General features: G+C 42.2%; 1 protein-coding gene across 1 annotated transcript; it reads right to left on the minus strand.

Moving 5' to 3' along the window:
* Positions 1 to 26,624, minus strand: ntf3 (neurotrophin 3). The gene is made up of 2 exons (XM_076150404.1): positions 26,489 to 26,624; positions 1 to 1,747 (listed from the first exon to the last, which is right to left on the minus strand). The coding sequence occupies exons 1-2, from the start codon at positions 26,504 to 26,506 to the stop codon at positions 872 to 874; spliced, it is 894 nt and encodes a 297-aa protein (XP_076006519.1). The 5' UTR covers positions 26,507 to 26,624; the 3' UTR covers positions 1 to 871.
* Between the last annotated feature and the right edge of the window lie 823 nt (positions 26,625 to 27,447).

Here is a 27,447-nt window from a genome sequence, read left to right on the forward strand (position 1 = left end):
TCCTCAAGGGAAATCTTTGTCATAATTTTGTATAAAAATTGCCTCCTACAGTAATGAATGGAGTTGTGATGTATTTTAACAACAGTGCAGTGGCTCAGGGTAACTATATATATTGGTAAAATCTCACTACTTTTCAAAGGTGAAGGTATTTTGGTGATGACAGTAAGAATTAGGGCCTCTTGGCTGGTCCACAGGTTAGTCCTACAGCTCTTTGACTGTTTAGGTTTCCGCTGTGTATTCTAGCAGCACCCTAATTCATCCCTCCACCCTGACACAAAACACTTGCTGCAACTGCTGTGTGTAAGCTTCCCCGTCTGTCAAGCTCTCACGTTCTTCCTCTACACCCACACTTGGTCAAGGCACATGTAAAGTCTCACTGTGAAGCACCTTCGCAGCCCAGCTCTGTGTTACGCTCTCAAAATGAGTTCATAGGTTGTTTAATTTCATTTTTTATAGATATTTTTCCTTTTCATGAGAATAAATAACACAAATATATTCATACGTCATATATATATAGATAGACATGTATAAACTACATGCATTTTATATAATTTAAATAATTTATATGTACAGTTTACCCTCACACTCCCTCCCCACATTTTCTCAAACGAGTTTGTCCAAAACAGCAGCACTGTGCCAGCTTGTGGGTTTGCACAACTATGTGAAATATCAGTTAGATGGACTCCAGAATCAGTTTCTTCAGTAGAAGTATCACTTTATAGCACAAACGTTGGCCTGCACCAACATGTAACATAATCCTGAGTTGGGGGGGGGGGGGGGGGGGGGGGCACTGTGAAAAAGAAATTAAATCCTATACAGGAAGTAGAATTCCAATCGTGAAATAAAAGTCCCCAGGGCTTGCATTGCTTTTTTACGTCCTGCGATGTTTCCTGGATAACGCGCAGACGCAAGACGTGTCTATGCGAATCCACCTCCAGCCCACCACATTGCGATCTTGCGTCAGTGCTCGAACATATGTCTGTGACGTCTTACACTGCGAGTTCCAGTGCTTGTCATCTATGCCCCTGCAGCCGCTCTTAAAGGGTTTGGCAGTCCGACAGCGTGTCTCATAAAAGTACTGTTTAACATCCTGAGCGATGGTGCCTTTAATTTTGTCCAAAACAGTGACAGGTAGCCCTCTGATGTCCACTGCGTTGGTTTTGTCCGTCACCCACTGGCTCTCGCTGTCGCAGACTGAGTACTCCCCCCGGTAACTTTTGTGCTCAGCATAGCGCTTCTTTCGTGTCTTGTTTCCTGCCGCCGCACCGTCCCATCCGCCGCTCACAAAATCATCCCCGAGGTACAGCGGCGGTGGCTGCAGAGGAGGCCGATCGCTCAGCAGCACCCGAGGTGAATTGTAACGTTTGTGCTGTCTGAGTAGCTCTGAGGTCAGCAGGATCACCGGTTGGTCGACCATGTCATTGCTGTGACCCTCCATCTCTCGCTGCTCTACGTCTCCCTGATCTTCTAAGGGGGCATCTGCTCCTGGAAAGCCCAGCGGAGGCAGCGTGTCCTGGGCATCAGTATCCCTGCTTTTGCCCTGTTGACCCTGGTTCCCTCTGAGCTTTCCTCTCGTCAGGTCAGCTTGAAGCAGCTGGATGATGAGAGAGTTTAAAGGGTCTGGACTCGGTTGCTGCTGCTGCTGCCCCTGACGACTGCTGTCCATGTTGGTTGCCTGGATACCATAGAGGTACGCGAGGACCATCACGTACAGCAGGATGGACATCACTAGATTCACCTGTAAGATCTGCGCAAGAGAGAGAGAGAGAGAGAGAGAGTGAGAGTGAGCATTATTGATCAGGAAGTAGGACACAGGATTGTTGATACAGTTTGCTGTAATCTTCCTCATTTCCTTTCCACTTGCGTCCAAATATTTGGTTACAGTCATACACATGGTTATTAGTTTGTGTATGTGTGTCTCATCATAGCAACACAGATTTACATGAAGGCGCTGACGTGCTGCAGCGTGTACAGCATTGTGCTTGGCAGTAAAGACTATATTCATAGTGAGATACTTGGCAGGAACGTTCAAAATGTCAACCAGTACTAAACTAATGCTTATGCGAAACACACTCTCCAATTCCCTGTATTGCCATTAGGTGTCTCACTACTTCCTGTAAAAGCACCAATTACAGAGCCTACACATTTTTATATGTAACAATAGACAATGCATAACAAGAAGGTGTAGTTTCCTTGTTACACAGATAGTTTTGTGCAGGTTGCCAGTTGGAAATTTCAGACCTGCAGGATGAGTCTGTTTGAGAAATGTCCTGTTTCATATTTGCCGTGTGGCAGCCAGAACCTGACACTGTCAACCAAATGACAGTGGTCGTAATGTTGTAAAGGTCGTCTGTATAATGATTTTATTGATGATAATTGGCGGCTGGTCTACAGGAGAATTCCTTGTTTGGATCAAAATATAATTTCCTTTCTTTAAATTCACATTCATTTCACAAAAAATCTGACTACACAAGTTCTAGTTTTGTCTCTCTGTTTCAGTGTTTAAGCCAGCTGTCGAGATAACAAGAACAGGCAAAAATTCAAAAACACTCAAGCCCTTATCAGTAGATTTATTCTAACTGAAAGCCCAATTAAATGTTAGACAAGGGTGTGTGTCTGTCTCGTCAGTTTGAGAATGTGACTGAGTGCACTGTATGAGGACGTGTGTGTCAACACCACATGCTTTTTCCCAGTCAGTACCCACGTGATTTATGAATCTGTTAATGCTGCAACAAGCCTTAGGGAATTCATGACCACGCCATTATAAGATTCTGTACGCTTTAAAGTTCTGCCAATCCGAACTCATAAACACACAAAAATGACCTCTCAAGAACACAAAGCATCCATCACAAAGTTTCTGCTTAACTCAAATGCCATCCCATAGAACCATACGATATATGAAGTCAAGAACTGTTCCTGCTAATCCTGTATTCTCATAGACTTTGTTTACATTGAGCTTTTGAAAAAACTGACTACCCTCGTTAATAAAATTGCATGCAGTGATTTCAAGGAGCCCCCATCCTGACCAGGCTTATGCTGCTGGGCATCTTCTTCACTGGAGCATCAAGTGCCTTAATTGTTCAGGAGATGACACGCACTTGTCCCTTGGCAAGCTTTTCATATTTGGGGGTATTTCTGTAACATTCTAACCACAATATTCTCTTTGAAAGACCTGACAACCAATTAAGAACCACATCTCCATCCTCTGACTGTGCCTTTTCAGAAGAGTGCCCAGTAGCGACACAATCCCAGCGCCTGTTGCCATTTTGTTCCACTCCCACACAGAAGAGTTTCGAATTCTACGTTGCTAATCGGGGGGCCTAAAGGGAATTGGGAAACTGCAAAACTGCAAACTGAACTTTGCTGCTCTATATCGGTATACTTTCTTACAATGTCTAACGCACAACTAGTATGAGAATAAATGAATTGAATGTTTGGCAACTGCATTTAAAGGAGATATAGATCATTCCAATAGAAATGTGTCCAGTAAGACAACCTAATCTGGCCTGAACTGTTCTGAAAGCTTTGTCCTTTACTTCACCACCATTTTTAGGTTTTCGTGTGTAGACACATCCACAAGCATATGAGGCATGCACGCAAGGGGTTTGACCATTTAATTTGATAATTGGATTATGAAAAGGCAAAATTCAGCAAAATATAATGCAGCCGTCTTTCATATTGCGCCAGATCCAAAATGTTTATGGAGCAAAATATTGCGCCTTAAACATTGTAAACATAGCAACTGAGCAAAATGAGCATGAATAAATGGGCAACGGTCTGGATATTTTCAGCTGCGGTGTGAACTGAACTGACCAGACGAAAGGTCAGACAGACAGTTAAACCTTCAGACAGACGAGAACATTTCATTGGATTGAAACACATGGAATCATAATATTCTCACAATCCGTGGCTGCACATCAGTATAATATATTTGTTTTCATTGTCTGGAAACATGTCAGTCCATTTCTTCCTCTCACACTTCATTAAGATGTGCACCAACATTTGTCTGCTTTCAATGACAGATTAGTCCTTCAACCTCAATCCTAATTAGAATCGCCCTAAACCCTTGTCCTGATGCCAAAATAGCTTGCATGTGAAGGTGAGGACGGGCAAAGTGTCCTCAAATACTAGATATGTCCTCATATTGCCACCATTGTTCGGGCGTTAGGTCTGAAAATCCAGGACTACACATCTGTACACACATACACACATACAGTATATAGGCTGAAGTCATTATCACCCCGCGCACTCAGCAAGTCATCACTCACCCACTGTGCCTTATTAGCCTCTGCCAGCCTGAATATCAACATCATAAAACGCAGCAAGACATTTTATGGCTTTGATTATGGCGGCAGGAGGCAACATTAATTTGTCTGACTATGCTCAGAGAAGCAGTTTCATGGGCGAGGTGGCTCATTTACAAAAATATTCTGAAGAGTGCATTTTACAACCGAATGCCATGCCAAAGATGCTGTAAGTGAAAACACATGCTGGAATGTGTTGAGTTTGGACTGTGGGAGTGTTGAGAACAATGGTGTTTGCAGGTGTGTCCATTAGCACTGCAATACTTCTCATTTAACTGACGGAAACAGATGAGTCTTCACGATAAATTGATGATCACAGTGGTGTGCATCCGTGTGTGTGTGTGTGTGTGTGCACGCGCTCTTTTCTGTGCCACTGCTTGTAAGGTGACATTGCTGATGAACACTCCCACTCCCTCATCCCTTCATTGCAGCTCTGTATCATCCAGCCATAACACTGCTGAGGGGAACAAGTCCCCTCTCCGGGTTTTAGCATGGGTCTGTTGGTCCATTAACCTTCAACTCTCTTCTCTTCTTCGCTCCAAAAACCTGCTCTAACCGTCCCTGCTTCAGGCAAAATATGCAGAACATGCAAACCATTCTGCTCACTCATCACAAAACTAACATTTGCTTTGTTTCATTAAGCATCTAAAGAGTGAAACCTGCACCTACAACACATACAGTATAACTGTGTTTGATCTTTACTTATCTGAGCCAAATTGAATTCACTCAAGTCACTCAAAATAAAACTCAAAAACAGACTGAGTTTCCATGTTGTTGTTTTCATTGTAGGCTCTAATTTGAACCCATGCAATGCCAAACAAACTGATTTGCTTCTGCCCTCTTTTGCTACAGCTATACTATTCACACTGAGTGCAATGTCTTCACTTAGTGTTTTACCTGGAGTAAATACTAATCAAAACAAAGATTTCAGTTCAGAGGCTGTAAGTGAAAAAAAAGGACAATAAGAACAGAATAATCAAATTAACACACACACACACCCCACCACATTCTCTCATTGAGGCTAAAATTAAGATTGCATTTTCATCAAGTGATTAGTATTTCATTATGATAAGAGGTTCCAAGGTGGTCTTATATATGAAAATAAGGGGCTCTTTCTTCATCTCATTCAATTATCACAATTTCTTTTTACTAGTCAATCAAATATTGAAAAATGAGCAGCTACAGTATTTGCACTTGTTTGCTGGTTTAGTCAATCTGTGTTCTTACCTTTCTTTCCTACCTTCAACTACACGCCTACACATTACATATCTGAAGAAACATCTCTGAAAGTCGAATTGGCAACAGTTGAAAGGAATGTAGATTTGACAAGATAACTCTGTGCTTCAGGTGTTTCTTCAGCTAAAAAAGATGTGAAGTATCAGATGTAGTGATCACCAAACTGGGATTATAAGGGTATAGAAGCGAGCGTTCCCGCCACTTTGTTAGTTCATGTGAAATGGTTACAGGCTTGGTTGTTTCTAAGTTTAAGCAACAAGAATAATGTATTCCTATAATGTCACTGAAGTTCCTTTCAAGAGAATCTGTTTCAGAGCATGTTGGTTCTAATTTCCTCGAGGTCTCTGAAGGGGAAATACTGTGTACATGCTATTAAAATGAGCAGGTTTGGACAAAGAGGAGGAACAAGTGACGCCTCAGGGAACCATCACTGGATTCTTCACATTCATCTATAGATCCTTATGATGTTCTATTAAGCTATCCTCAGGACAGAAACATATACATGTTACTTATTACCAGGCTCCTGTTTTCAGTTTGAGGTTGCACCACATCTGTACCACTTTCCAAATTGCACATTTGGTTCTCAAATGTAAATAAGCAAATCTACGTAGCAGTAAGCAGTGTTTCAATGTTTCTCCAGCCACTGAGATTTATAGGCAAGGACAATTGTTCTCTTGATGTGACATTCAGATGCTGTTGTGGTCTGAAAATACTGCATACCCATAGGAGAGGCAGGATGTTGGTGCTTTGGTTTGTGCTACTTCAAATCACTTCAACTCGCCATATGGCACTTATTATGATAACATTGGCATTTGTTAAAGTTTTGCATTGCTGGTAAATCCAAACTGAAATTTTGTGAAGTAATTATCTAGCCAAACATATGTTTATAAATCCTTTCCTTTATTACCCTATACGGAACAACCTAAGACGTCTAATCTGTAGAAATGTATCAAAAAGGTTTTTCTATTGTCATGCATTCCGTACTTCATCACAATGCTTAATGAAGACATTAAAATCTACAGGCACTTTCATAATAATCCCACTTAATCCGTCGCAGTTGGACTCGGTCTTGATTGGCTCCCCCACTAAACTATTACTGAAAATCATATCAGGTGGTAACTCAAAGCATCTGGACTCAATGTTTGGTCTTGGAGACATTTCACCACAAGGTGAGCCGTTAATGGGAGTCATGAGAGATTTGAGTTGTTAGAATCACACACGAGCGGTTCACTGGACTCCAGCATGATCATTCTGTCCACTTCAGTGACTTTTATGTTGACTGACTGCAGCCTTTTGGACTTCAGTTATTGGACGAGGGCTCACTTGCTGCATTGCTGCAACTGAGCAGTTTGTACCTTCATTCATGTGTCTCTAATGTCTCTATCACCTCTCTCATGTGATTCAATGAATCACCTGGTCTAATGTGTGAATGACTCAAATAATAAATGCCATTTCACTGAGCACTACTGATTCAGAACTGCGAACTCTACACAGATAAGTGGTGACATGTCTTCGAGGCTAAACAAGCCCAGTTACCTTGAATTACTGCTGCTGCATATTGAATAACCTGTACAAGCCTTCAGGGACAAACTAAAAACCATCCAGTCAGTTTGTTGTATTTAATGTCCAAAACAGGAAACAAGACCTGGTCAGGGTTCACTTTCAGGTCAGTCATTTGCAGTTTCTGTATTCTTCCCTGTTTTAAAATGTAATTTCTTTAAAGAAGTGACAAATGATCAGATTTACTTTTTTGGTTTGACAGCACAACACATTTACGATGAAAATCCACTGTGGACATGTACGCCAGATAGGACGATAAAAATCAAACAAGTGTCAACCTGTTTAATGCTGGTTTGGTTCCATAGCTCAACAACAGGAAGTGGTGTGCTGATTTTTCATTTGTGTTAGTCAGTCAGCTCACAGTCTACGAGAATTCAATGTTGTAGTCGCATTTCTCTATAGTGCACAAAAGGTTAGCTACCGCACTCAAACACTCAACACTCAAACCTGGCAACTCGCCTCACCACGTCGAGTCATTTGAGATCATTAAAAATGTTGGTGGGGATCCCTACCTAAATCTATGCTGTTGCATGGAACCATAAGCTGCGTCCCATGAAGCATCCTGCAGCTTTGAGGGTGAGTCCTAACAAATTGGCCCACTTGTATCTGCTTGTCTCTGTGATTGCATTGTTTGAGGCACAGCCCAGTTCATGACCCGCGGACAAACCCTCATCTGTGGTGCTCAGACAGCTTGTCAGAAGTCCTTGTTTCGCAAATGTGTGACCACTAATGATCTCAGATGGTGTTAGTCATGAAATGAACAGCTGCCTGGAAAGTCAGGAATCAATATGACACATACCAGTAGATCTGATTTGGAAAATGGTAATAATTCATTAATTGTTCTGCTTTAAATTTTATTGATCACAGGAAATTCATCCTCAGCATTTCTCCTGAGGAGCAGTGGGCAGCCACAATGCAGCACCCAAGCACCAGGGCTTACATCCCAGTGCAAGAGCATTAACCTGACACACGTTTGGATGGTAGAGGTAATCCCAAGCACACGCAGGGAGAACATGCAAATGCCACGCATTTAATAGCCGGACTGATACACTAAAACACACAAAACCAGTGGAATAGCCCTATGTACCTTCAATCCTTCATACAATAGCGTGCTGTGTCATTTTAGAAATTTTACTTTTAATAATTCCTCTATTAGCACAACCTCATTGATGGTGGAGAGTTTTTTTTTTCAATCTTCACTGCCTCACTTTTGTTACCGCGCCTGGCAGATGTTTGAAGACAGGTCAGGGCTTGATGCAGCAGCTCTTTAAAGTGTCAGCCCATAGGTCACGCAAGTATACACAAACTAACAGGACTGTACTTTCCCGAAAACTGATAATCGCCTCACTTCGGGGAAAGGAAGGGAGAAGGAAAAAAAAAATGAAGAGAGAATCCTTTAATATATCTGCACATAATAGCATCCGTGTGAAATGTAAAGCTCTCTGTAACGTGACAATGCAATGTGAATGAATGAAATGGAGATACAAAGTTGATTTCGAGCAGAAATAGTTGTAAGACTAACAGATCCGAGCAGGACATAACTGCCGTCTTTGCTGTATAAGATGGGGTCTTACTAAAAGCAGGCGTGGGTGCTTAAGAAGGGGGTGGGGGATTTTTTTTAATTGTTAATTCTGTGTTCAATCATAAATGTGATGAAACAGCTGCCAAAGGATCAACACAATCTGCTGACATCTCGTATCCCGCGTTCCCAAGCTTTTTTATTTGAAATCCGAAGGGTTTCCTCCTTGTACTTCACATCATTTGTCCAGGTGAGAATGACGCCTTTCAAACACTGCCTGTGTGTGCATGTGTGTGTGTTGGGTTGGTGGGTGGGTGGGGGCATTCTTTCATGAAGCGCAGAATTACTGCTTTCTGTCCCTGCTGCCAAGTTTATAATCAGACCCCACATTTGTGTCTCTTTCTGAAATGAGAAAGTGCTTTAAACATCTGAAAGAAATGTTGACATCAAAGTGAGGGAACCTTCATGAAATCATGGCCATGTTTTCCACAGCATTTGCCATGTGGTAGCTATAAATATTTAAGACCCCTCAGTGTATTTAAATGGCAGGTTTTGATCCAATCTCTCTCTCACACACACACACACACACACACACGCACACGCACACGCACACGCACACACACACGAGTGTCACCTACAGCCTGTACCTTGGGCTGGATCACAGTACCTCAGGTCACCACTCATGTGTGCTAAAGGCCAGTTTATACTTCCAAACACACAGCGGCTGTGCACCTTTCAACTATCCATTCTATTTATGCATGTATTCCATCACACAGACAAACTCATTCACACTCTTATATGGCATTAACAGTCATCAGGGCCGACATTACATGACATAAATCTTTGCAATTTCACTTTTTATTGAGTTTATCATTTTTTTCATGAGATTCCCCACAAATGTTGGCTGCTGAAACTTTTGAAATCTCTGTCCAATTGTCTACTAAGATCCTCAATGGGCCACAAAACACACGTACCAGCCTGTGACCAAGTCTGTTTCCTCGCTAGCATTGTATTAATCCCAGCAGCAACACAGTGACCCATTTCACACACACACAAATGTCAAACCCAACCAAACATCACAAGACCTGGACTATAACAGTTGCATCACAAGTATCCAGCGTTTCAGGGCAGATCATCTGTGCATTGGTAAAGATTTCCTTTCTCTGTCCTCCTTTCCCCCTTCATCGCTTCAGATTTTAAGGTTGAGCGAGCTATTAGTTCAGTGTCCAGTTCCCACCCCTCCAAACAACATCCCCTCTTCATCCTCTCATCATCTCACCTTCCTGTCAGCTTACATTCATTCTCACTTCACCCCTTTCTCCTTATTCACAGCACAATACACTTCTTTCCAATTTATGATGTTTTACAAATGCAGTGAGTCAGATTATCTTTCTTCAATGAAGGTGCAGGAGGATCAGTGTTGATTGAGTTAACTAGGTAAGAGCACTCATTGTGAAAAAGAGTTGAGGGTAGATGTAAAGTAACAGCCATCAGATAAATACAGTGAAGTAAAAAGTTCAATATTTCTCGAACTGGGGAAAAGATTCCTAATTACTCAACCAATGTTTTGCTTCTGTACATACCTAACTATCTGCTCCTCTCTATATACTGTAAATCTTGTTGCCTGCTGTCCTCTGCATGCCTAAAATATTGTGATTGTTCCCTAGAACACAGATAGTCCCACTTCGTTTCCACTCTTACCAACACTCAGATCTGCCAGCCTCACACTGAACAGGTACATAAATTGGATAAACTCTCAGAGGTCACATATGACAGTACATGCATGGAGCCTGAGGTCAGAGGAGCAGACCCTGACCCCTGAACCTTTAATCCCAGCAGGGCTGACTCAGATAATCGGCCTTAGTCTGAGCACAGCCTAGTAACTTCAGCTGTGACAGGGGATCTCATAAATGTGTCTTTACTGTTCGTGTTATGTTTTTTACTGTAATTATTGTTCTGGAAGTGTCAATCAGTGTGCACACCTACATATGTGTTTTTTTGCGCATTTCAGCATTACAAAGGTACAGATATCTTGTGACCCCATGAAGAACTAATACTGCAAACAAGTAACGGCAGCACCAAAGCAAAAAACGGTTGTTTAACTCTTAAGCCCGAGCCAAGTTAAATACGTCTTCCTCCTGTTAAGGCACACTCTCCTATCCGTCATCTCTCTTGCTCTCATAATAGCATGTTTTGCTTTCGTTGCTCTGTTTATTCTTCTTTCTTGGTTTGGAAAAAATACAAGTTGTGTAATCTAACTTAGCATCTGGCCCCGTCCATAAACTGAGCAGTGACATCGCTGCGGATCCATTTTAATGTCCCGAGAAGAGGACCAAGTTTGTTGGTGTTCGTTTCTCAAATTCCTCAGCAACCATGTTTGTTTGGCTGTCATGACTTCTTTAGTAGTGCCGACTGATCTTTGTAAATGAAAAATTGTGCTACAAGTGTTGGGAAACATAAGTCAATCCAACTCAATCAAAGTTACACACGCTCACATATGAACAGAAGAGAGGGAGGGGGAGAGAGAGAAAGAGAGAGAATCTTAGCATTCTTCCATGTTGTTCTCAGTGTAGATGTGAGCAGTGCCTGTGGCAATGTAAGTCAGATCATGTCAGGGTTTGTTTTGTGTGTGTGTGTGTGTGTGTGTGTGTGTGTGTGTGTGTGTGTGTGTGTGTGTGTGTGTGTGTGTGTGTGTGTGTGTGTGTGTGTGTGTGTGTGTGTGTGTGTGTGTGTGTGTGTGTGTGTGTGTGTGGGGGCACACGTCAACTCTTTTGAATGACGTGGCCCACCAGGAGGAATGTAACCCCAATACACACAGAAGAAATGGCCTCGGACACGCTGGGTTAAACCTTTAACGGAGAAGTGTGTGTAAGTGTATGCTGCTCTTAATTACACTTTATTGGAGGTGAATTCACCATAGATTCAATTATGATTTAGAACTGTGTGTGTGTGTGTCCATTTCACACGGAAAGCATAGGGCCATTTTGGAAATGTGACAGTGCTGTAATTAAGTGCTTTAATTAATCGTCCTCAGATTATCTGTTGGCAATAAAACAAGTTTAATGCGTTACAACAACACTTCACTGGTCAGTCCAGTTTATGAGCTGTGACATGAAATGTGAAATTTAGAGCAAAATACTGTAGCTCTCTTTGATGTGTGTTGGTGCTGAAGATAATCCATGATATCTCTGAGATTAATTCAAGCAGCATAAATTGGGGTGTGGCGGGCGATGACACGCACCGTAATTGCCATGAATCATTGATTTGGCCTCCTCACTCCAATCGGGTTAACTCTGAATGTCGGAGGAAAGATTGCATTTACCAGCAGCAGAGCGGGAGCGTGTTACAGTAAAACACACACACAGCCAAGCCTGACGATCGCATTACAGAAAAGTGATTACAGCCAGTTTGACAATTGGCAGAGGGGCAGGGGAAGGTGAGCCAAACGGTGAAAATATGAGGAGAATGAAGAAGTGGAGGAGAGGGAATAGCAGTGCTTCTCTCTATAAAAGTGAACATATTGCTTTGAAGCAGATACACTTAAGTGCACATACTGTATGTGTGAATAGATTTGTCTCTCCATGCGTGTAACATGGGTCGATTTTATGGTGTGACATGCTGCACAGTATGCACATCACAAGTGTCACTGTTTATATACTGTACTTGTGTTGTCTTACTTGTGCCTGAACGTAGGTTGAAAGAGAACAGACTCAAAGTAACACATACACAATGAACAGAGTGACCGCATGACATCATGTGTGTCTGTGTTTACGTATAGAACCTGGATCAGGTCTAGGAAATGGATGGTTTGATCAAAGCGGCTTGATCAATAGAAAAGATGTTAAGCCGACAAAGAAAACAATATCTTGTTGTTTCACTGTTTGAAATACAAGAGTACAGTTGTTTGTATTAAGTGTAAGATGATAGGAAATTATATTATCTCGTGCTGTAAGCCTTAATGAAACATGATGCACAGCCTCCGGACTAAAATGTCTCGCCTTAGCCGATCAATGCCGGGCTGCAGATCCAATGAATCAAGCTTATGTGGTCTGGAGAGGTTCTAGCACAAAGGTTAGCTCAGAAAAGAATGGAGACAGAGCAAGAACCTGGGCCAGAGAGACCGTTTCCACAAGAGAAGATTGTCAAATATGCATCTATAGGTCCTTCAGTGATGTAATGTACTGCTGATTTTTGTATATTCAACCTAACAAGTAACAGGCAAAACTTCGACTTTTGAGAAAAATGCCCCGAAAAAAAATCATTAGACATTTCTAGCAACCTACATTATAATAACAATGGCCTCATCTATTTATTCTGTGTTCACTCTGCTTTAATGCATCCATCCATCCGTCCGTCCTCTATACTCGGTTCTCTCAGCATCGCATCCCATCGGTCTTTGGGTGAGACACCTGCTCTAAAACCCTCTCCTAAATCCCAGCAGTGACCCACAAACAGGATCCCTGAAACAAATTCTGACTGCAACACTACTCGCAAGCCTTAAGTTGCGTTTGAGGCTCGACATGACAACATGCTCTTTACCGTGACATGAGTCCTTTTATTTGACATGATGACGTCAACATATAACACATTCTGTTAGATGCACCAGAGATGAACAAGGCTGGCAAAAGGGCCTTAGAGTGACCATAATTGTCATGTCGTCACTCAGTGTGCACACTGGAGCAGAGGCAGGGAGAGTAGAGTCAGATCGATGTTCTTTAAAGATTAAAGTAAAGAAGGGTTTGATACTCTCCACTTTAAAGGTCTCCTAAATTACAATTAGGTCAAAGATAATCTGCATTTCTTTGTATGAATAAAGTCTGAAGCACTCACATCATCTAATCCGTAACACTCTACAAGGTCAGTTTCTGAATAAATATATTAAATGTGCTTCGACTGCAAATGACCATGCATTTGATGAAAAGTCAATCAATCAAAAATCAATTATTCAGCCTGAATGAAGCACAATTGCCTTTTTTGTACAAATTATTATATATTTTTGGTTCAGCACAGCCTAGTAATAAATACTTTCATCCAGCAGACAGAAACTACAGCTTAGAAGCTTGAGAAGAGAATAGAATGAAGCCAGGCAGAAATTCTTATTCTAAATCTAAATTGTATGTATCAAGCATTTTAAACATTTTATTAGAGTCAACCATGCCACATAACTTTCATTTTAATAATTTTAAGACACAAGTTGCCAGCTTTGTAGTGCCATTGCCAAAAAAATGCAGCCAAACCACATGCCAGCACCTGTCTCAACTTAGTTCTGCCCTCTAACATTAAGTCCGGCGCCAATGGTTTTGGGTCGCAGGACGCCTCAGTAAACACTGGACCAAGGGAACTATTGTCTGCTCTGGGCCAGCAACAACATCTCAACCGTGTGTTTCGTGTAGAAATATAATGTGGCTGTGGGGTTGGACTCCTAACGGTAAACATTTCAGGGTAATTGGATAGACGAACGAATTTCAATTGAGTAAACTTTCCACAAAAGGCATAAAATCTCAATTACTTGAGAAGTTGAGACTAGATTTTTGTAAACCCTTACTTTTCAAGATGATTTTAAATTTCACCTAAGATGATGAGATGATGTAAGATTCCTTACAGATATACAGATTTCCCCGAAAGGCATCTTGACCTATTTGGTGTCCTTGGATAATTTGTGGAGTTCGTGTGTCCCCTGAGGAGGCACACCGCAAAGTTTGAGCTCCAGACTAATATTGTTCCCAGGCATTATTACTGTGAAAAAAATCTGAAATCTGAAATCAAAATCCATATTAGTCAAGCCCTGATCCGAAACATAGTAGACGACTCTAACACCCCTGACATTTCTTAGAGAACCTTTCATTTTCTGTGGGTCAGGAAAATCAAGGACACCTGCCGGCTCAGGAAATTGCAGATGTATCAGTTTAGGACCGTGGCCGGTGGATGCTGCGTGTTGCAGTTGCTGTGGAGACCTCGGGGATGCTGCATTCAAGGGCGCTTAGTGAAGGCGGGCTTAGCGAAGCACTGTGCCAAACCAGCAAATCCACCAGAGGGATTTTAACCCGGCAATGTCTGAGCTCTAGTGCTGTCCAATTGACTCCAGATGTTACGGCCAAAAGAGAGAGAGAGTGGATGGCAGACAGGAAGAGTGGGATCCTGTCTGTGGGTCGATTTCCAGCCAAGAATGTTGTGTAAATTGTTATATAATGACAGAACAACTGAATAGAAATGACAGAAATTCCCACAGTGGCTTTGTCAGTCCTCATCAACTAATCAATAACACAAAATCCGCATGTTGATTTATGGGATGTGTAAGAGGCTGCAGGACACCCCAGTGAGTGTGTTTCCATGTGACACTGATCGTTCCTTTGAGACTCAAACTCACACACTCCCTCTCCATCATCCGCCACCTGCTCTGTTCGGGAAGTATGAGGCGGGCAGAGCGAAAGAGGTTTTCCAGGTTGTTTTTCTTTTCCTTTGTCTTTCTCCTTCCCCATCCTATAGTCTCAACAAGATTCTTGTTTCACAAAATATCCAATGAGTGACATATTTATATTCCGTACAGTGGCTGTTGCGTTCACCCTGCTATTCCTGTTTATTTGTCTTTGCAGCACTACCTGCCAGCAAAGATGTCTTCTAAATTTGGAACTAGTCTTTAATGTGTTCTGATGTTGACCAGGGATGAGGTTTTGGCCCTCTAGTGGCTATAATCAATCATCAAGATTCACTCAATACATAAGCACACAAGGCAGAAGGAGGGAACGCCGCTCACGTAGCAGCTGTGTGTGCAAGCTTATGAGTTGTCGCAAGTGGCAAACCTCAACATTAATGAATTTGCTTGTTTTTGTTCAGCATTTATCCTTCTTTCCTCTGTTGAAATTCCAGTTTGTGATCTTGGCTTCATTATCCTGCAAATTCCATCGCCCACCTTGCTTTCTTTTTTACCCCCAGGGTGGCAACCAAGGAAAGGGAAGGGTGAGATTCCAGTCATAACAGCGAACTCTCCGCCTCCAGCTTGGTGAGTCACTCCCCATCATTATATATTGGAAAACTCGTTTGTGCCCGTGCGTGGTTGTAGGAGTTGAGCGTGTTTTCGTGTATGATTTAGTAATGAAGCATGTTTGTGGTGACGTGGTGGGAGGAGAAACAAGAATGTCTCTGATGTGTGGTACCAGGGCTGTGTTTTTGACGAAAGAGAACATGTGCATTAAGACTGTATGTACAGAAAATACCTACAGGTACACATTCCTGCAGCTGACAGACAAAACAAAAGAGCAGAGCACATGCACACACCTTGCAGCGAGTCTGACTACATGAACAAGACTGCTGAATCGAGCACACAAATGGTACTATTCCGAAAACTTAAGTCAGACATGTTCGATGGATGATCATATTTTACAAATGTTTAATTCAGGGACCCCACCAAAGTTCCAAGTAGGACACCAAACTCCATATCTGGTCAGTGTCTGTCAATGAGTCTGAAACACAGACCTACAAAGTAGATGGGTGTGCAGGAGGATGAGGATAGTTTATTCATAATTCATAATAGTTTATTCATAATTGTATTGGTTTCTGTAAATTCATGTTTTTTTCAACAACCTAGTAGGAAGAATATCAACTACACACGTGACTTGAAAGAAATTCAGAAAGCTTTACTGTTGTAATTAGAAACCAGATGCTTCTCCATTGTTCCTTTTCTGTTGAATGTGTTTCCAAAGATCTACTTCAAGTATTTCAGATCAGTGATTCAATGTTTGAAATTGGACTTTTCTTTCTTGACATTGTACTGCAGGGCATTAGTTGCTTATTTTGATCGATGTTCAACAGGTGTAATTCAGCTCAGATTCAGATTTTACATATGCTCAATCAGGTGACAATTTCAGCATAAAACAATAAGGCAATAAGGTGGTGAGCAGCAACTGAGATATTGGACCTTCAGTGTCACTAAACTGCAGCCAACAGGAACCCAAATGGACGACAGCAGAGAAGGTTTTGAAGTTATTCAGTCTAGCTTTCTTTGTTTTTCTGGACAAAGAGCAAAATTACTGCTATTCAGGAGACAAGTTTGGGTTTTTCTCTCATGTTATGATTCACATCTTCCTGCGGTCAGAGATGATTTCCCACCAGTGGCCGCAGCAGACGCCAGAATTTAATTTGGACAAGATGGAACCTATTTTGTGATCAAACTTGATAAGGTTGGATTTTTAAAATAAAAATCTTGCCAAGAGGAGCTAAAAGTTGAAACTGAACTATCAGATAAACACACAGAGTAAGTGGGGGAGTGACGGGAGACCATGTGCCACTAATCATCCGTGCCAAACATCACTTCATGCAAGCGTGTTTCTGTTTATCAGGCGCCACCTACTTCAAGCAGAGAGAATCAGTGGAAGCAGCCGCTGAAGTTCTTGGCTGCAGTCTAAACTCGTGGACATTTGGCACACAGTGGCACAGATTTATCCATTCCCAGTCCAGTGTGTGGGCGTGTGTGAAATAGAGCAACAGATGAAGATGTTATCTCTACATCACCTTATTACCACACCAAAGTTTAAATTCTAAGAGAAAGAAATCCCATATTACTTAGATGTGATATTCATTTAGCCCTACATCTGAGAGCAAATGTTTGAACTTTATCTCTTTCAATTTCTGTCTCTTGTTTTGTTTCGAGCACTTTTTGTTGTAACTGAGTGGGATTGAATGTGATTGGAGCTGACTTCACAGTTGAGCTTTGCAGAGTTGAATGAGCATGACGAGTCAGTTCAGACATGGCTGTGGTCAATGAAGTGTTGAGTAAGGTTATGTAATGTATGATTGTGTATGTGTGTGAGAGAGACAGTAAGAGCAGGAATAGTTTATAATATCCATCCTAAATCAGCCTCAGAGATCAAGGAAGCTAATCTGGTGTCAAGCCTAATAGAATCACAGACACAGGAATAGACTGCAGGGCTCAGCAGTGGCTTTGACCTTCCTTTTATCCATGTGTGTGTGTGTGTGTGAGAGTGATAGCCTTATTTCCTAGACTAATGGTCTAGGGGTCAAAGCATCGAGTCTTGCAGAGAACTCTAGAGTGTGTGAGAGGAGTAAAGGCAACTCTGCAGCTTCTCCTGAAAATACAATATACAGAATACCAAACATACATACATTTTAATGCCAAATGAAACATTTGTAGGGTTCTGATAGACGTCATGCTTACAAATGAAGCTGAAAGTTTCCTTTTTCTACTTCTTATAGCTTTCTCCCCCTGTCTTTATAAACAAACAATCTCCAAAATGTCTCATAACTGCATGCTCTCATTGTCATGTCAAATACTTAATTCAAAACAAATATTCAATTGTGTCCTTGTAAATCAGACATTCTGAAAAGCTCACATGCTACACACATAACCAGCTTCTGCCTGCACAATGCAACAAACAACCACAATTAATTTCTCATGTGAAATCCAGAAAAAAACAACCTTTGGAATCCTGTAAGAAAGTGAGTCATTATCATTGTAATCATCAAGCCATCTGCTTGCCTCTGCTCCCAGGCTGTATTCATCATCTGACTATGACCCTAAACTGTTCCATGCAGTAGTTCTTATGACAACAATGTTAGAAATGAAGTCCACGTCCTCCAAACATTCAAACTCCTATAAGCTGAAACAAACTCAGAGTTTGGCAGATGCTCAATGCTTGTCGACAAATGTTTTGCCCGCAGTAATAAAACCGGATGAGTGTGATGTCATGCATGTTTTAAAAATGAGTCGGATATTTTTATCGGAGAACTTTGAAAGCTGTGGACATGCGTGTGTGTGAAAAGATAAGAAGAAGAAAATAATCCAAAGTAAGAGCAAGAATCTGAGGTTTAAAATGTCCTCTACTCATGGTGTCACAATTGGTTCTCAGGCCTTTTATTGTATTTTTAATGGATCACTCTTCATCAAGTGACTGACTTCCTTACGGGCCCCCGTAGGCTGAAGACAACGCTGTCATACTGTTTTTCCAGCAGTTCTAAAAACGTCTGCACGGCCTTACAATACTGTAAGGCACTTGGGATAAAAGTCATTTGTTACACTTCTGTGCACACATACTGTATGCGTGTACTGTGCGTGTGTGTGCACTTTGAAAAACACTTACTGCCTAAACATCATTCATATTTCATCACGTTTCAGTTCTCCAAAAAAGAACTGTTTGTCTTGCAAAGATGACTCACAACTTTAATAGCACCTCCACAGTATATAATCTATAAATGTACTGTGCATGGTAAATGTGCGTTATAACAAATATACATCAGTCCGTCTGCTTACATTATCAACAGATTCCTGGGTACTTAAGTCCTACAATAAACAACAATAAAATATCCAATCATGGAGATGAACCCTGACCTGAATCTCAAAACACGTCCAGCGTCTCTGAGTCAGATGTTGCCTTCTCAGATATCTGAATCTGAATCACAAAACCCCTTAAGTGTGTTTTTGCCTTTTGATATGGGATGGCAAGGATGCATAAACCACCTCACAAATATTTGGCACCAGTTTGTTTACTAGTGTCGCGAAACTGTCAAAGTGAAGAAGCTTCTCTCTCCAGAAACATAAATTGGAAAGTGTTGACAAGATGTTTTGAAGGGTTCGCATTCCAAAAATGCTCCCTTGCTGTAACGTCAAGGCAATGAAGTCCCTTACTCCCCATGTCAAACTCCCACTGCTCGCCATGGGATAAGTGCATGTAGAGATTTAGAGAGAGAGAAGACAAAGAACATGATTCCTGAGCTGAATTCGATGTAGAGTTGGAGTGACTGAGTTGTAACCCACAAAGCCTTCCAGTCGCGTCTCCGTGGGTTTCCTCCTCCGCATTCCAAAGACATGCTACCCCTTATGTGTATGTGACGACCACGTTTATGATGCTGCAGGTGACCCTGAGAGTTCCAGCCAGAAAAACCTTTGCAACTGGACACCCCCCCAATAAATCACTGCAAAAGTCAGCATTTCTAGTGCCTAACCTCTAATGTGTGTTTCTGTCTTGTCTTAATGGTGCTGTGTCTCTCTCTTGTTGTTTGTTCTTTGATGTTTAGAAGGATCAGCTGAGGGTGAAGCCACAACAGCCACTTTTGAGTCTGTGATAGCTTGTAAATTATCTGATTGGACTTTTGCAAGTGCCTTTTACACACACACACACACACACACACACACACACACACACACACACACACACACACACACACACACACACACACACGAGCTGACACACACACACACACACACACACACACACACAAGCTGACACCAAACGTCAAAATGAATGACTTATTTAGTTTTAAATATTTGCCGGTGTTTTCAGCTTCAGGTTGTTCTTTCTGTTCATCCTCAGGAGAAAACCTCAGATTGTAGCTGCGGCGTGAACGCTGCACGTGTTGCCTAGACACTGAAGTTTAAGTTGCACAAAATTCTGTGTAGTCTGCTATGGTTACCAACAAACAAACAAGATAAACAGAAGACAGGCGCAGACAGATGCTTTCCCACGCACGCAACACCTGCTGATAGGTTACAGGAGGTGATTCATTTGCAGTATATCGTATTTCCAAGACCCTAAATTATTTGCTTTTTAATTCTGGAGTGTAACATTACCATTGATTTAACAACTAGGATGAAGCGAGAGCTGTCGTGCGATGTCATGTAATCCTAAACGCGTTCCGACTGATCAAATAACTATTGTTTCCCGTATTCATCAATTTGAAATGATCGCAGCTGTCTAAATCAGCGGTGACAGCTTCATTTACTTTCCCGAGCCACTATTCCCACACAACGTACATCTGATGCTGAACAAACCACACCATTCCCATGACCCATCCGCTTATTTGTTTGTCTTTTGCAATACTAATTAGGTGTCACTAACTTAACCACTGCTGTTAAGTCCTTTGGGGGGTTTCTGACACAAATACACACACGCACATGCATACTTGTGACTTGTGATCAAACTAGCACTTAATCTACAGTGGCAGCCATTGTCTGTGTCACCACCTGCCCTTTAATGTTAAAGGAAACAGAGTTTCATGTTCTTACTTACTTTCTTTCAGGCTTCTATTCAGAAACTTTTGTAACGTGTCCACCTGCAAAAAAACAACATTGCCTGACTTGTAGTCTCCCTTGCTGCAGCTCCACTATGCACACTGACTGCAAACAGACATTTTGCGTAAGGATATTATTTCACACCTCATGTAAACATAACCTGACTGAAATCAGCATAAATCAACCTAAGTAATCCCAGCATGCATTACCTCATCTGGTCTACACCCAATCATCAGACACTGGTTACAGTAAATGATGGGTCCCTATTCAAATCATATGTACATTTTAAGCCTACTTCATTTATTATCAGTTATCCACTGCCATTTCTCACTTATAACAAAATGAAAGACTAACTGCAGTAAAAACATCCATTGTGTGTGTGTGTGTGTGTGTGTGTGTGTGTGTGTGTGTGTGTGTGTGTGTGGTTTGATGGGGGACACTATGCTGCAGGTTTCACCCTCAGGCAGTCTGCACATCTGTCAGCTCAAATATCAAAAGGTTGTCAAAAACCTGACACATACGTCCACGCAGATGTCACCTTATAGGCGTCGCATTCTATACGGAGTCAACAGACAGCCGCTCCCAAGCTAAATGAGCCGTCATTACATAAACGGGTAGTTTCAGTTGGGTCATGTGATCGGTGCAAAAACACACCTGAGCCTGGGCCGGTAATTCACTATTGAGTCTGTACAGGTAAGGGTATATCAAAGGGATCAGCTGTACTGCGATGGCTTTAAATGTCGTCCTGCCATCAGAGGAGAGCTGAGCGGGGTGAAGGAGAGAAAGCAGGTGAACGTAGAAAGAAGAAGAAGATAGAAGATGGCGGGGTAGATATGGGGGAGATGGAGACTATTGTTGCGGGAGAGAGAGTTAGATTACCAGCTTAAGATGTTTGCGGGTGCGCACTGTCATGTGACAGACGTTCTGGGAAGACAGAGCCTCAGCTTCAAACCAAACGATCTCTATCTGAGCCGATCAAACTCACTCGCAGGGTTAAAGAGAGCAACGTGTAAACATTTTGGCTGACTGGGATGGCTGATTTATTGTACAGTACATTTCATGAGAAAAACAAATTAAGAACCAATTCTCAGAATGGTTGCATGACTCGAGGTGTAAGATCACTTGGCAAGGGGAATGTGGGAAAGGAATATAAAAAAAGTTGTGAGATGAGAATTCATTTACAGTGGTCTGAGAAGCATCTTCCTGCTTTTTTTTAAAAGTTGGTTGAAGGATTATAAACAGCATATATTCTACAGGTTTCCATGTTTTTATCTTTATCTGGGGGTCTGTTTTGAATCTTTTGCAGTCCTTTAATATTCAAAAATCACATTAAAATACTTCTATTCTCCCGTGCAACACCAAAGTGTACACTGAGTGAAGAAAGTCTGTTTTGGGTGCTGTCTCTATAGCTCTGAACCTTCAACAGGATGAGATTGAATGTGGAATCACTATGTCCCTTTGAGTTTCGCCTTTTTTCAGCATCACCTTTCCCATTGACATAGAACTTCTTGTGTATATTGCTGTAGTTGTTCTAACTTAAGTATCACTCCATCAATCTGCCCGTCCTGGACCTGTAGTCATCTAATCTCTAAAACTTGTTTCAGTGGACACTTTGTGATGTATGACTATTATTATAAATATGTCTTATGTCCTCATCATATTTCCTTTGACACGAGCCAGACCTTTCTTATTCCTCTTCCTCCTCTGAGAGGGTCAAGCTGTTTGTCTTATTCTATATGGTTACATTTCCGCAGCCCTGCCTGGTCTGAGATGGTTTACACATTTAGCAGAGTGTTTATACGGTTCACATTCTTCCAGCTAGTTAGAGCAAAACACACTGTAAGGATTTGGAGAAAGCACAGGAGGCTTTCTTTGTGTGTAGAACAGAACAAACACTGTTCCTACATGCACCTGAACACATCTGCAACCATATCACAGACATTGATCCTTCAATGTTGGGGAATTTTTGAGGAAATCATACCAAAGACATGTTGTTGAGTCAATAACAAAACATTCCTCAGACTAAAGTCACATGTGCAATTTTACTTTGGGCTGTTATTTGCCCTAATATTGTACATACATTGCCTGACAGTTTATGTATAACGGGTAACAAAACATGTAACAAAAGAAGCTTTAAAATATTAAATAGATTCTAGACACATATCTTGAGAATTTTCTCCAGAAAACTAATTGTATAATCTCCTGGCTTGTAGAAAGTCTAAACAACAAAAAAAACTACTTTTTTCAACTGACTCCAACATTCCATCCCAAAAACATTTGTTTCAGGGTTCCGTAGAAACTTTCCACAAGCTACAATTTGTCCCTCTGTCTAGATGAAGGGTTTTGTACAGTGCAGCTTTTGGTGTGATAAATGAAAAACATATTTCATGAAAAGCACAGTTGTAAAAGGACTTGAGAACATGAGTACCCAGTGATCCTATAAAGTCAGTAAACTACACACAGCACGCTTACAAGACAAGTACCACCTTCAGCTGCTTGACCCTACAGCCTTAAATACAACATGTTTGACACCAAGCGATTGGAAGAGTACTCAACTTCAACTTAACGTCACTTCCGAAACCCTTGAATGTCTTAAAGAGCAGAAACATCACTTACGAGGAGAGAACGACACAAGGAGTGAAAACTAGAAAACTGTACCATCCGGGATTCATCATCCGTGCTCTGGGTTTGATTCCTTCCTAAACTGTTTGAGTATTTGACTCTCCGTGAGTACATAGAAGTACTAAAGGTTGTGTGAATGCATCAAGTATACTATAATCAGTGCACAGCAGATGGTCCAGTGGACACAAACGCAGAGAGAAGACTTCTCTTTTCTTCTGCTGTGACTGTAGAAAACAAGCTAAAGCATGTCAGTGATTATCAAATACTTTTCTATCACTCTGAACATTGGAGCTCATCAATTATGTCATACAGCTGCCACACATGTTGACAGGGAATCCTGTTTTATCCACACCAGGCTGCCCCCAGGGCGGCAACACTGACATGTTGGAAAAGGCACACGATTGGCTGATGTGATAGCCGATCCCACCTCATCTTTTCTGGAACAAACACATGCAAACGCTCCCAATTGGCCTCTGGATTAGATGTGTAGTCGTCACCTCTGGATTGTAGAAAATGGGTTTAATATTAAAAGAAAATCTGTCAACTGCTTCTGGTTGTTTTTTTGCAAATTTTAGAGTCACGTTAAATGATCTGATTGTTTTAAATGACTCAATGACACCAGTCTGACCAAAAAGTAGTTAAAGATGACGTAGGTTGAAAGGCCCCGGCACGAAATCTCTCCTTGTTATTGAGACCAAAGAAAGAATCGACTCATTCACTGCCAACCCGTGACGGCTGCTGTCAGTTTGCTATTTAAATACACTTTCAGGGCCTGGATTTGGGGAAATTTAGAGGACGTGTCTTCAATACGCCCACTCACTGCCACTACACGATGTTCTAATCTGGCATCCTGTCTGTTAATGTTGATGTTGATGTAATGTTGTTCAATTAGCAGTAACAGAATTGACTTTACTGACCCGATGGGTACAATGTCAGAAATGAGATAGAACAAAACAGTAAATGTCTCATCATATTGCATCTACTACGTTTATCCTCTCAGACGATATGAATTTGGTGTCATTTCTTCTTACAGCGTGTGGTAAGTAGGCAGTAACCACAACTACAAACATGTAATTAAAAAGTTAAGCGTGAAAAAGAAAAGTTGTCACAAGATGTCAAATCCAAACAAGATGTAATTACAAAGCTCTGGAAATGGTTTGAGGATATTTACTGGAAATCTCAATCTGTCTCAACTTGATATTGGCTCACGTTCAGGATTGATTTTCCAGACTTCCTGTAGTCTTTTATAGTTTACCATTTCTGCTCCTGCCTTAAATGCCCTGTTGGCTCCAGTCCAGCCCTGTGGAGCAGATGGGCCCAGGTCACTGGCACTTCAACAGTGCACAGGCTCCAATTTATTCCCTTTCGTGTTTTCACGGTTATTTCGGTCATCTGGCATTTGCAAGGGAGAATTTAAACAACACCTAAAACAAAGGCAGACAGGCAGGAGGGAGGGCAGCGCAAAAAACAATCCAATGGGCCAACATGAACTTTCCAAACAGTTCATATTGGTTTATAAAAGTACAAAGGGGCCCTTTTCTAATCTTATCTACTTTGTGTTTTCCCCTGGTCCTTGTCTGTAATCTGCTCACGCCCCTCACTCTCCATTTTCCTCCTTTCCCCCCCCACAATAAAACACAATGGCCGTTGTAAAACTGAGTCGTTGCAGCTGGGCTGTAACATGCACTCAATCGCCTCCAGCTGTAATGGTAAGCTTATCTTGCTGGCCTAGAAGGCCATTTTTGACTCAAGTGCCCTTTAAAAACGGGGGAAGTTTCAGAATGGTCCTTCCCTCGCCTCCTTCGCTGCGCCCTAATTTCCTCCTCCTGCGCGTCACAAAAGGGAGCTGCGTCAAAATCCGCCGCTGCCACAGCTGCACAGGTGTGTGTGTACGCGCACCCGTCCACTCCCACCGCGGCAGAAAAGCATCCAGCGTGCAGGCAGAAGACGCCCACTGACAAGGTGCCCAGACCCAAATAGACTCTGCAGACACACGCAAGCACCAGGATGGAGCTCTGCGCCGCTCCAGCCCATCACCATCCCGTCCCAATTTTAGTTTGCGAGGGCAAAGTTACGCACGATGACCACACAACAAGGTATAATAAGTCACACACACGAGCACACAAACTGGCCGATAATTGAACACCCCTATCCCGAGAGTAAAGAAAAAGCCAACTGTGGTACAATTTAGCCAAATCCGTTTTTTCATCAACAAATGGATACAAATTGGCAGTGCAGTAAGATAATGTGCGGTAAGAGTTTGCGTAGTCAGTTTATGTATGCGAAAGAATTCCTAAATTCAGTTTGATTGCGTCCCAGAAAGGCGCAGTGAGGTGAAAGTTGTGCAGGAGATGGTGCAGCAGGCCCGTCAGAAGCACGCAAACTGCGCGAATGTACATACAGTCACGCACACATGTACACACATGTGCACAAGGGGCGAGGAGCAACGCACAGGCCGCCTTTGTGCTGGGAGTCAACCGTGACAGATCGGCTTTCACTCCCACTACCAGCGAGCTGAGGGACAATTAGAGCGTCGGTAATCCACAAACACAAACGGAACCACATCTGAACCGTCCCCGCGCGCATTCAGCCAGTTCCGCTCCCTCCAACACAACACACACACGCCTTTGAAAACAGCGAGACTCCCCAGTGCATTGGAACACATTCTATAATATGCGTGTGCGTGGAAAGACACTAACCCAACCCTTTTGTCTACCTGTGCATACACACGTACACACGCGCGCGCAAACACACACGCACACAAAGAGGGTAAAATAAGAGTTTCCCTGCACTTCTTTGCCTTGAGGCTGCGCAGGGACGCATTGCGTTGCACATTCCACTTTATTTTACCGGCAAAACTACAAGCCGGGAACTAAAACACTCATCGATCATAACAACACATCTTCTCTGTCATCAAAACAATAAAATACATATTGATTTTGCAGCATTTAGAGCTAATCTAGATGCTAATGTAGAGCCAAATCCAGTTTTCTCCAAACTTATTTCCAAACCCATTCCTGCAAGTTAACTCCACACGCTCCAGAGCAAGTTTCAAACTCTGTTTGGCTAAATGAAAACATATTTAAGTGTCTGCTTTACACGTCGACACTCGGGGTTATCCTCTGTCACTCCTTTACTGTCAGACTGCCAGAACCAAAGAGTTTTCCGGCGATAAAAGCGCTCCCACGGAACACAAAGCGGGTCGAGATATTAAGCTGTTCCTACCGTAACAAAGGTAACCATAGCATCGGCGGGTTAGTATCCAACAGAGTCGACATGAAGGTGATGATTATAAGACAGAATCCTTTGGCGAAAACTTCCCACTTTCTGAGGGCTGCCGCCTGCCTGTGCGCCACACTGGTTCTGTGTGGAGAGGATCAGGGTGTGCGTAATGCGCTCTCTCTCTCTCTCGCTCTCGCTCGCTCTCGTTCTCTCTCTCTCTCTCTCTCTCTCTCTCTCTCTCTCTCTCTCTCTCTCTCTCTCTCTCTCTCTCTCTCTCTCTCTCTCTCTCTCTCCCCCGCCGCACCATAATCTACACTGCTCTGTCTGTTACAGGACAGATGGCTCTTGGCGCATGTTGCTGCAAAGAACCTGCCTGCACGCTGCCACTGTCTGTCAGCGGAAAGCGGGCCCGCCGACATGAATTAGGACAGCGAATTAGGGGCGTGCCTGTGCGCGTGCGTGATAGACTAATGCAACCTTTGCGTCTCAACGTGGTGCCGGTGGACATGGATGGATGTAGGAGCTTTGTCATGATGACACCCCAACAGGTCTATTTGTGTCTATGGGAACACTGTGAATATAAGAGCTACAAACAACAACCAAGTATGTTAAAGCAACTATGAAATTATTAATTAATATTATATCAATATAAATCAATTCTAATTTGTATAGAGACAGAATGTTAGAGGAATGACACTGATGCTGCTCAATCCAAGTCAGGTGAGAACTAATCACGTTTCTAGTCTGGTTTTGCATCAAAATGGTCCAATTGAGAGATGATCATGATGATTGGCTGATGGTTGCCAGATTTATGCCTAAAATCCTATCTGGGAATGCCAGGGCTTTGTAAGGACAGACGCATTCAATGAAGGTTGGATGGTGGAGGAGTGGTAGAAGCATTGAATTGAAAAACACTTTCTCAAAAAATCAGAAATGGGTGCACTAATCGATTTGTTTTGTAT

Source organism: Genypterus blacodes, unplaced genomic scaffold (assembly GCF_046128005.1).
Source record: "Genypterus blacodes isolate CSIRO-AG114 ecotype Tasmania unplaced genomic scaffold, CSIRO-AGI_Gbla_v1 ptg000007l_1, whole genome shotgun sequence".
NCBI classification, from domain to species: Eukaryota; Metazoa; Chordata; class Actinopteri; order Ophidiiformes; family Ophidiidae; genus Genypterus; species Genypterus blacodes.